The sequence below is a fragment of the Lissotriton helveticus genome, chromosome 1_1 (assembly GCF_964261635.1).
Source record: "Lissotriton helveticus chromosome 1_1, aLisHel1.1, whole genome shotgun sequence".
Taxonomy (NCBI): Eukaryota; Metazoa; Chordata; class Amphibia; order Caudata; family Salamandridae; genus Lissotriton; species Lissotriton helveticus.
The window spans coordinates 883,515,817-883,528,103 of NC_136057.1; the positions used below are offsets into that span (position 1 = coordinate 883,515,817).

Consider the following 12,287-nt stretch of genomic DNA (forward strand, 5'->3'; position numbering starts at 1 on the left):
GGGACCATCCCCAATGAAAGGGAATTGTTAAGAAGTAATAGAGGGGGATCAGGACAGACAGAAAAGACCTCTTTTAATAGGTGAACGTAGAGGGGGAATACTGCATGCCAAATGGTGCTTAATGGCAAAATTGATCTATTTTAAATTGGCCGGGCAACCAGCAGAGAAATGATTAAGATTCATCTCATCCTCTGTATGTTTCAAATAATCAACTTTAGTTCAGGTCTTCCTCTAGTGAAGCAGCTGCCTGAACTGAAATGTTGTCTTTGTGATTCCAATTCTTTGGTTCAAATTAGTTATAGCACCATGATCTCATTGACACTAACTTGAAATGGTGTGTTATGGTTTGCAAATCTCCAATCACCCTATTTGTTTACCAATACTTGTGAGAGACGACGCAGTTGTGATCCAAATTAAAAGCCACAGTTTATCAGGAAGTTTAATGGCAGGAGCAGAATATACATTGAAGTGCAATTTAAAGTTCATCAGCATATAAAGTTGATGAGTTAGTCCCCTTAGCCAACTAAAAAATATTCATATCCTGAAGTTCCTTGTTTTTTAAGAATGTAATTGTATAAGTTTTACCAAAATGAAGTAACCTGGTCCTGTGGAACGTATGTACTATGCATACACCTACATTAGAGTTGTATCCAATTTCCCTTTTCTCAGAAAATCAGCTTGTCGTAGTTGTGTAAGCTTTTATGTACAGCTCATATCTCCCAATGAAAGCATCTGTTTCTACCCTGACACCCTGCTTTCTTCTACTACCCATCCCCAGGATAGGCCTCTCACTCCCTCAACAGTAAGATTTCGTGATGTGACATCAATAACAATTCCTTCATTCTTTACTGGGAAATCCCTATGTATTTAAATGTGCACAATTCTTTTTATTCAGAATAATTTTTGACCATAACATTCCTACAGTGAGGGTGCTCCTCGTCGTTATTCACTTAGTTCTCATCTGTCTCACTCTGTGCCTCATTTATTGTTTGTGCCCAGATACCCCCTTGGGGTGACAGTGTTGGGCTATTCAAATGCTGATTGATTGATTGATTGCTTCCTCTTGCACGTTTAACAACGTTCCTACAAAATTGGTGGCAGAATATACTTTGATCTTCATGCATTATCATCAGATTAGGTAGTTAACAAGGTCCCTCTTACTCTCAGTTGCTTTGCTGACATCTAGGAAAAATAGTATCAGGGCGATGTCGAGTTCTTCTCTCTATTATTCCTGTACTTTTCCCTGTGTCTCCACATTAAACTCTACCATTTCCTTCACTCTTTGAGTGCTTCAACATTTTACAATTTTAGTCTCCCTTTTTTCCGTGCCATACCCACCTGCTCCTTCAGCCAGGTCCTTTTTGGTGTGTCTTCTTAATCCCTTTTCCGAATACAATGAGGCGCTATCTCTCATGAAATGTTTCGGGTCTTTTTGTTGCATTGTTCATATACCATACTGCATCATAGTTAGGTTACATTATATTTATCCAAATTTACAACTTCTGTAACACTTCACTCAGTTGAATCTGTATACTCATGTTTACCTCTCAGTGTTGTCTCTCACTGATCTCTTAATTGTGAGCAGTGCCTTTTTAGTAAGGGGTGTAGTGTTTTTAGAGAACTTTCCCCAGACCTACTACAAGAGTGTTTCTGGCCCTCTTTCATTGCTTCCTCCTATGGAGGTTTCACTTTTGTACACAGGGCTCCTTTTGTGGCAGACTCCGAGATATACATATAGTGGGGTGAATAACTGTTTGAAGTAGAAGAGGGACAGTGGTGTATTGTGTTGGAAATTAAAAACCCTTACCTTGTTATAGATAGCATAACAATTGATAAGCTGTGCCACTTAATCAAAGGACACATTGAGCTTTTTGTGCCTGTATATTGTGACTTGTCACTGATATACATGTCTATTTATACATTTGTCATAACATAATACTTCCCCTAGCTGTAAAGATCTGAGCTAAAATCTTTGACACTTTGTATGATCTAAGTATCAAAGTACAACATTCTGGTGCATCACTTTGTTTTTGATTCAATGTGTACAAAGATCTCTTCAGAAAAAAAGTATTTTAAAAATGCTGTCAACGCAACTTTCAATAAATCATTACATGAAGTACCACCACCGTGAACTTGTGATACATGAAGTATAGTTGATATACCATGGTTTAAGATCATTTTCTTATATGTTCGGGGCTGTTTTGTACAGTCCCAACTGATGTACTGTTGTGCAGTCTTTTCTATAGTTTCTCAGACAAGAGTATCACCTTGCAGTTGTTTATGTAGATAATTAAAGGGGCAATGTGGAGAGAGTTTCAGAAGATTTTGCTGTCTTCTTTGTAGGAATTATATTATTCAAAGTTTTACTCTCTCCCTCATTTATAGTCAATGCAGTTTGACACTTCCTTGGTACCATTATGGTGTTCCTTATGGGAACTAGGGCTTTAGTGTGACCTGTATATTTGGTTAATGTCATGAGTTGCATTGGTGATCCATTGTAAGTAAGATTGAGCACAATTATTGTATATAAAAGGATAGTTATAGCTTACAGCTTCTCTATTATTAAAGTGGAGATTTTTTCATTTGTAAGATACATGTACAGCTGTTAATTCACACTACATTTGATTATGAAGTAATTGTAAGCACCGTAGCTGCCAAATGGTTTCCTAGTGTACTAACAGATGAGTTATCTATTCATGTTATGTTCATGTGGGTAGAATCACATTGTGTTTTTCTAAATTGACTTGAAGGGGCTGTGTTAAGCTAGTTTTCATCCCTTCAACAAGGTCACCTTATTTAGGATCCTCTTCTTTGTCAGCAGGTTCTCTCCTCTGGTATGTGTGGTGGACATCCAGCATTAAAATTCATGAAACACAAGCACATATGCTGACACCACCATGCTAGGCCACTATTGTTACCAAATATTTATCATGTTTCATCAGAGAAAGGGATGTCTGTGGTACGGAAACCCTGCCACAGGGGTAGAGGATATAATCTGCAGCTCAATACATTGTATAGTTCATGGAAACATAACCACTGTAGCCTTTAGAGACTTTATGCCATGTCGTAGCATCCACTCTCTTTTTTCCCAATAGTAATGTTGCTTTGAGAACTGGTCTTTCAGTCCTTTCCTTTGTTGTTTTGCGTGTGGGCCAACAGGTTACTCTTAGTAAAGGGAAACACCTCTTCCAGGGGTATGTTGTCGGGGTCCCCACTTTAAGAGTTATTTCTCCTTTATCGAAGATAGTTCATATTTTTCAACTAACTTTGCGGCACACAACTTCATACCAACACTTATTTTCATACCAGCTCTAACCTGTGCTTGGGTACCTCAGTTAAGCTGAAGCATCATCCCAAACCACTTCAGTTAGGTTTGGGGAGGGTAGATGGTTTTTGCTACTCCTTACTGGTTTGCCCAAGCTATAAGTCGGGCTTTAAAAGTTAAGATCTGTTACCTTACTGGAATGCATATCTGTTTGAATATGCTTACAGTCATGTTTTTTCAATATCCGGTTTTAAACCTGCACCAGCTCTTCAACCAGGCCACATTTGGCCTCAACCCCTAAAAACTAGCAACAGTTTATTGATTTGTCTTGCACTTTGTGGTCAAATTTGTTAGTTATGTTTTTTCACATCGGGCTATTAACACTGAGTCCTTGCTAAATGAGGATAACCACTCTGAAACCATTATGTCTCAGAACGTATACATGTTGAATTGATTTTTTGGTTGGCATAGAAAGACTTATCTGAAAGAAAACAAGCATATAATTTTATTTATGGTAATTGATTTCACCATTTTGTTTAGTTACAGCAGTAAAAATGTGTCTTTCATTTTCAGTTCAGGCATACATAAATTATCTTTATATCATATAGTTGTCTGGTAAATTGACATGGTGCTCCAGAACTACTGAAATGTTACCATGGATTTGCGGCTTTATTTGCCTGTTATCTTTATTTCCAGTTTAGATGTCCAATGAGACATATAAAGTATGCCTTAATCTTTGACATGATTACTTATTTCCTTTTCTTAGAGTTGTTTTACTTGTAGAATTATTCAAACATATTGCAGAGTGTTCTAATTTCTCATTTCACTTATGTTTTCTCTTCTAACCTAGATTCCATTGAGAAGGAAATGAGAAAAGCCTTCAATATTCCAAATGAAAAAGAGACCAGATTGTGGAACAAATACATGAGCAATACATTTGAACCTCTAAATAAACCAGATAGTACAATACAGGATGCTGGTTTATACCAGGGACAGGTATTTCATTTTACCATTGATTTATTTGTTAAAGAAAGGGCATGGTATCAATTTTTGTTTCCTAAAAACTTAGTTCCTTGTATGCACACCACAGCAACTATTTATATGGAGAACCTGCTACACTTTGCTCATTGTTTTCCTATTTTTTGCCCTTTCCCAGCAGCTGTCTGTTTTTTGCAGTTTTTTTAATTGTGCTAACCTAGCCCAAAGGCATTAGAGCACTTTACAACAGAAACAGTTTACGGTACCCATTTTTTTCTTTGGGCACAGGGAGAATAATTTCTATGAATTCAAACCTTGTCATTTGTTTAAGTTTTCCTTTCCTAATTTCTACCTGAAAATGTGTAAACCGGTGAGTAATTTTTTCTAACATCCAAAGGTTATATCTAATGGAAATATTTTCCGCCACATTCCACACTTTTATGACTATCCTCTGGGCATCAGACTGTATCCCGAATCAATGGCTCTCCAGCTCCCCCAGATTGCACCAAGAGAGGTGATGCCACTTGGCACTAACCTAGTCCAGTGTCTGGTCCCTCAATCCCAGATGTACAAAGTGATACTATATAAGATGCTGTCAGACATGCTGGTGCTAGTTCCTTTTGTACCCATGCCTTAACTTCGTAGATCTGGTACTGTTGTAAATGATTTCACTGTCTAAGTTCCTCAGCAATTTTGATAGTGACTAGTTCAAAGCCACCGCCTACGGTGTTGCAATGGTGGAATAAAATGTTCTTATTGTATCAAAACAAGGAAGGAGTTGCAAGATGACTCCTCATCCTTCGACTCCTATTCATCCATGCATCCAAAGGCCATCAGGAAGCGAGAGGTCAAGCAATTTTTGGCAGAGTCTGCAAGGATGCTCCAAAACAGTCCTTCTGCCTTCTCCCTTCATTTGATTCTTCTGACAGGCAACAATCACCCAAAGAAAAACAGAGGAGCGAAAAATATTCCTCCCTCCTGAAACATTCCCACTCTAGAAGGTTTGTTGACTCGGAAGCACTGTTGCTCTCACACAGTATTGTTCTCATCTACAGCGCTTATTCTCGATCTTAAAAAGAAGAAACCTGAGGTTCCAGCCCATGTACCGACCCTCCCAGGGGTACTGCTTTTCAACAGACCATACTGTATATCTACAAGATAGACCCTTATCCTTCTCTGACACTCTCCAGGGAGAGTTTGAGGGGTTGGCCATTCAGATGTCTCTGTCCCCAACACCGCCCAACTCCTCACCTCCACTGGCTCTGCTACTAAGAACCACTCACCATGTCAGTACCAGTTCCACTTCTTCCCTGGCTGTTGGAAACATTGTTCAAGTATGGAGAGAAAACGTCAGAGCCTCCTTCAAAAGCCATCCGCTGGTGGATCGTCTCCATAGAACCCAGATGGATGAAATATTTGGGTCTAATTATAATGTTTTCCAAATGCCCAAAAGAGATTACACACAAAAGAAGAAGACTCTGAGACCGACATCGCCCCTCCTAGCCTCTTCTAGACCCTAACTGCTAGTTGTCGATAGGGCAGCATTCCTCATCTCGCCGGTCCTCCTTAAAAGGAAGTCTTTAGAATAGTGGTGGGGAAGGCAGTGGAGGCACTGGAATTTTCCTTACAACCGAATGAGGCAAAGTTCAACATTCTGAAGGAAATCCATCAGCTGTTTTTGTGTCTCCGCAGTCTCTTCTGCCATTCATTCAGGCTTAGTTGGAGCCTGTCTTGACTGCTAGGGAGACCTCTCAGATCTTGCAGTCCACAAACGGATCACATGGTACCTTAGGGGACTGCACCTTAAAATCCCAAGTTCTGGTCAATGCATCAGTCACTGGAACGCATAGTGGCTCAAACCTCATTGACTTTGTTGAGTCTAAACACATTCCCCACTGCTCCTTCAAACTTTGAGTCCAAATGTTTTCAATACATGGGATACAAGGTCTTCGCATTACACAGCCTAGCCATGCACACCGCCAATGCTACATGCTTTTGTGGACGGTACATTTACGTCCTTTGGGAATTTGCATGATTAACGCTTATTAACCATACTGAACACATGAAGAAACTGTTCTCTGATCTGAGCATTGATGTTTGAATGGTCTTGAAATGCTGCCTGGATTCTGCTGACACAATGGCTAGGTCCATGGCCATGGCGATCAAACTCTGCAAGCATACATGGATGCTTTCTGCTGGTTTTTCAGGAAACGTCCTTGCACCACTGATTGAACTGTCAAGAGAGACATTGGAGAGCAGACAGACTCCTCCCTGGAATGGTTCAAGATCTTCTGTGTCCAAACTCTTTCACCTCCCCAAAGGATCAACTCCACCAACATTACGGCCATTTCCAGAACTACTTCAGAGGATAAACCTCACCACAAGAGTGATCATCACAGCTGGTCCCACAGCAGTTCTGCTGGCCATTTTTTGGGAGAGGGAATATATGAAGGATACCAACAGCAGCTGCTCAGTTCTCCCCAATCTTCCTCTCGATCTGCAGTATCATAACCTCATTGATGACTCCTCCGCACCATCCCCTGCCAACAACTTCATCATCAGCTGGAAGGATGAGATAAATAAGGATCTCTAGTGGCTCAACTACACCCTCTTCTTTCTGTCCTCCCCCCTGGACTACCTATCTTCCACCAGAAGCGCTGTGTGGCATGTACCTCAATCATGGGCTTGGAGGTACATGCCATGCCAAGTAAGAGAACCATGGAAGTGATGTCCCTGGTGGAGAGTGGCATAGGATTTTACTTCATGGTAACAGTGGCCTCTGACCCATTCTGATCCTGAATCCCCTCACCCTTTTCATCTGGCAGGGCAGGTTGAAAATTCTATCCTTGGGCCAACTTCTCCTGTCTCTTAGTGCGGAAGATTAGTTGATGTATGTGGATCTCCAGGACAGCAATTTCCATCTTCCAATACTTTCTGCTTACATGTGTAACCTCCAGTTCACTGTTGGTCCCAGCACTACCATTTTGCTGTACTACCATTTGAACCCATGACCACTCTATAAGTCTTCACCAAAGTGCTGGCTTTGGGTGTGCTTCACTGAACACATCAGAAGTGCATGTATTTCCGTACATGTCTGACTGGATGCTGAAGACAATGTGTACTATACTAATGAGACACCATCTCCAGTGTACAATGACTCTTTTGCACAAACTGGGCTTCCCAAACAACACTGAGAAGTCCAAGGTCCATGATATATGGTCTTAGTTCTATAGATACCTTCTGATTCTATTTTGATTAAATATAATACATTTTAATGTTGCTTTCCCAAAATGAATGAGTGGTCCAGAACGCCTCTGCTGTGCCTCTGTGATGGTTTATCAAAAGAGAGTATGTTTGTTATTTGTATAAAACACATGTTGCCAACCTAGCAATATCTTGTTTTTCTAAATTACTGATGCTGCATTGGAAATGCTTCTGAAATTCTTCAAAAATGTAACAACAATAATCATAAACTGATAACGCTGAGGACCTCAATCAGTCCTTTGTTCCTGAAAATAAATGTTCGAGGTATGTGAGCTGTAGATCAAATGCTTTTCATACTCCTGCCATCTAGTTTTGGGTCCGGATGTTTGCACTTTGTAGGTGAGTCCTGCTTTCGGTGATAGTGCGCATAGGCATCAACTCCATTGTTAGATTGTTTTTTTCCGCCATCGTGTTTGGATGTGTATTGCTGCGCTCCGGTTCAACACCATTTCTCGGTTCCCCTCTGTGCGCAATCCAGTTACCCTCAACGGTATTGTTATTTGAACTCGGTTCCCATTCTCTGCGTATCGTATCGTACAGAAAAAATCTCTTTCAAACGGAAAATTCGTGGAAGGGCATTGGTCTGAGCCGCGTCGGGTAAGCTCGCAGTCGATGGAACGGACTCCATTTAAATTCTGTCCTCTGTGCCACACCAAGTACCCGCGCACATACTTGCATGAAGTGTGCAACTTGTGCCTCTCCCCGGAGCACAACGAACAAGACTGCTACGCCTGCAAATCTTTCCGATCCAAGAAGATGCTCCGTGACCGTCGGCTTGACGTTACGAAATGCAACATCAATACATGGAGAAGATTCCGAACAAGATGCAGACAATACACAAGGAACCAAGGAGGAGGATGAACCCATTTTTCCTGTCTGAAGCCGAGTCAGACATGGAAGAAGACATTCCGCAGGATCAACGTACCGTGAGTACCAACACTCCCCTGCCCCAGACTCTACCTCTGCCTTCAGGACAAGGTCTGCACCAAGAACTGGTTTCCAACGGCCCGCCTTCGGGCACGGCACTGAAACAAACAGACACTAAAGCCTTCTGGCTCTGGACCAACTCGGCCCCATTCGGGCACAGAGCTGAAATAATCGGCACCGAAACCAAAACACGTTTTGGTAACAATCCCTCCGCGACTGAAACCATCCTCGGATCCGAGCACTTCGACGCTGAAAACATCAGCACCGAAAATATTGGCACCGTAACAAAAAAACACTCCGACTCCATCAAAGGAGCATTGCTTCGACTTCCCGCCTTCAAACACATACCCGAAACAAAAGGAACTGGTTATCAATCCCAAAACTGGACATATTCATTCAAAATTACCATTGAAACGCAAACCAGATGCAGAGGACACTTACCATATCCCTCTTAAGAGGAAACATGTTGGGACTAAACCCTCTCATCCTACTCTATCACCTTCTTCCCCGCATGACCCAAATTTGTTAATAACACCCACAAATTCACCACCACCACAATTACCTTACAACCAGGATGACAGGGATGGGGATGCAGTAGATGACAATAGTCCTTATCAATGGGATGATTATAATACAGACCCTAACATGGATAATGATCCAGACTTATACCTTACTAAACCCTCTCCACCTGATGATAATATAGGGTACATAGAATTAATAAATAGGGCTGCTAAATATGAGGTAATTAAGCTTCATAAGGAGTCACTTGAGGAATATTTTCTCTTTCAAAACATACAGTTCTTCCCAGAGATTCACTCCTACATTGCCTCTGCTTTTCGTGAGACATTTTTAAAGATCCTGTTCGTGCAAGAATCCTTACACCAAGGGTAGATAAAAAAATATAAATCTGCACCAACAGACCCAGCTTATATCCAGGGTCAATAACCATTAGATTCCCTTGTGGTTTCTAATGCCCGTAAACGGGCACACTCACAAACCTTGGGGGATGCCCCTCCTCCGGACAAAGAATCTAAATTAGTAGCCTCCAGCTGGACCAAGCAAAAAACCGACCTAGAAAACTGTTCGAACTAGTCAAAAATCAAACCAAGGTGCAACCTTTACAATCAAGCAGCACAACAAGCGATATACCATCCTGTGAAGGCTTTTCTGCTTTCTTTAAGCTAAAGACTGACAATATAAGAAGTGATCTCCTCAATGATGTAAGCCGATACTCCAGCCCCATCAGCATCACTACCACTCAACCCAAAAACAACGCGGCATGGTCGTCCTTCGACACCTACTCTGAAGAATCAATTTACAAACTGCTCAGCAACTTGAAACCCTCTAATCACCTCTCAGACCCCTTACCTGCTAATTATGTAAAAGACTTCACCCCCCTGCTCCTCCCACTCTGGTCTAAAATCATTAACAGTTGACTACTGGACAAGGAGGGGGGGGCGGGGGGGCAGGGAGTTTGGGGTTAGTTTTGTTTCATTTTGCAGACTCTTGTTTCTTCGCATTGTCATTAGCTCCACTTGCATCCTCCGAGCACCTCTTTAGACGCGGCCGGCCCGGATGGGTTGTAGGCGGCTTGCTGTGTTAACTATGACCGTCTGGTATCACTATGTTGGGCGTGTACTATGCCACTGGCCCAGACAGCCGCCCCGCGGCGTCGATGCTAATTCTCTTTGTGAGGTGCAGTGTGATTATTCTTTCTGCTTAATAAACAGATTTAATACTAAAATCATTAACAGTTCCCTTCAACAAGGACTCTTCCCAGACTCACTCAAGGTGGGGCAAGTCACGCCTATACTCAAGAAACCTACAGCTAACCCGACCGACCTAAACAATTACCGCCCTATTACCAATATCCCCACCCTGGCCAAACTGCTGGAAAAATGCGTACAACTCCAACTGACAAAACACATTGATCAGTTTGACCTCCTCAACCCTCATCAATCAGGCTTCCGAGCAAAACACAGTACGGAAACGGCTATGACGCACATAATTGCTGACGCCCTCCAAATCCTTGATCACAACGATTCCTGCCTCCTCATCCTACTTGATCTCTCCTCAGCATTTGACACTGTCAAACACGAGAACCTACTGGAGCTGTTAAACACCAGAATGGGTTTATCCGGGACTGTGCTCAAATGGTTCACTTCCTTCCTACATAACCGGGCTCAAAAGTTCAAGATCAACAACGAGCTGTCCTCATCTGTGCCTGTAACATTAGGCGTCCCACAAGGATCTTCCCTATTCCCCACTTTGTTCAACCTCGTCATGGAACCACTCACCACCTTGCTTGAAGCTTCTAATGTACACTTTCACATGTACGCCGATGACACTCAACTTTACCTCATACTACAATCCCCGGATGACATCAAACTTCTGAACTCCACGCTCAGAAACACCCAATCATGGTTGGCAGATAATCACCTCAAACTAAATGCTCTGAAAACTGAGTTCCTGTTGATATCTCCTCCTGCGAAAATCGCCATCACCCAAACCTGGCTCCAGCACCTAACTGCACTCAATGTCCAACCCACCATCGTGGACTCCGCGAAATCCTTAGGCATCACACTTGACGCCAATCTCAACATGCAGCAACACATTAGCAAAGCTACTAAAGGAGCTAATTTCCAAATCAACACCTTGAGGAAACTTAAGCCCTTCCTCCCAGCTAAGGACTTCCAAACTGCTGTACAAGCCCTAGTCATCCCTCGCATAGACTACGGAATTGTGGCTCTCAGCGGACGCCCCCTATCAACAACCGCACCCCTAAGAGCCTCCTTGAACGCTGCAGCGAGACTGATCACTGGATCAAGAAAACATTCGCATATATCCCCTGACTTAAAATCCCTGAACTGGCTGCCTTTTGAAGCCAGAATTCAGTTGAAAATTGCCTGTATGACACACTTGGCCATACACCACAAGTCACCTAACTACCTCACTAATAAGCTGACTATGTCAGGAGGCTCGAGATCCAATAGAAGCACAAAAAATCTCCTCCTGAAACATCGAAGATTCCGGAAGGAAAAAACATACAAACGCTCCTTCTCAGGGATGGCACCCAGGATCTGGAATGCACTCCCTCCTGAAACCAGACTTATCTCCTCCACCGCATTTTTTAAGAAAGAGGTAAAAGCCATCCTTATGGCTAAATTCACTTAAACTCTATTTTTGTTGGATCAAAGACTTTGCACCATTTTTGTATTATTGGTTATCTGATTGTCTATCTGCTTTTAAGTTTTTATCTGACTGCTATCCTATGTTGTTACTCACGTACTACCGACTACTATATTGTACCTTGTTTATGTAAAGCGCTCTAATATCTGCAAAGATCTTGTTTGCGCTATATAAAACTTTGAAAATAAATAAAAAAATAAATAGATGCCTCAGGGAAAAGAGTGGCTGAACAGGCAGCCAATCACGGGCATATTGCCAATACTCAGGCTCTCTTAGCTAGATACGACAGGGAGCACTATGATGAATTGGAACAATTACTCTAATTTTTACCTGACGAACACAAGGCTAAAGAACACGACCTGATTCAGGTAGGGAAACTAATCTCAAACACTTCCATTAGATGCGCTTTATACGCGGCTGACTCTGCCGCTCGTTCAATCAACACCAGTGTCTTGCTGCGTAGGCACGCCTGGCTTAGAATTTCAGGCTTTAAACTTGAAGTCCGGGCTTCTATCTTAAATCTACCTTTTGATAAAGAGCATCTCTTTGGTTCCTTGGTAGACACTTCATTAGAAAAGATGAAGAAGGACACAGATTTTGCGAAATCAATGGGAGCCCTGCAGTCCCCATCCAATCGGGGTTCCTTTCGTCGCTCATTCTACAG

At 42.1% G+C, this 12,287-nt stretch overlaps 1 protein-coding gene across 8 annotated transcripts in view; it reads left to right on the plus strand.

Moving 5' to 3' along the window:
* Positions 1-12,287, plus strand: part of USP15 (ubiquitin specific peptidase 15) — an 814,317-nt gene that overhangs the window by 193,570 nt on the left and 608,460 nt on the right. For all 8 annotated transcript variants that reach the window (XM_078675644.1, XM_078675586.1, XM_078675595.1 and 5 more), the window contains one exon: positions 4,116-4,261. In XM_078675644.1, coding sequence (XP_078531770.1) covers positions 4,133-4,261 — 129 coding nt within the window. In that variant the 5' untranslated portion in view covers positions 4,116-4,132. The remainder of the gene's footprint in view (positions 1-4,115; positions 4,262-12,287) is intronic.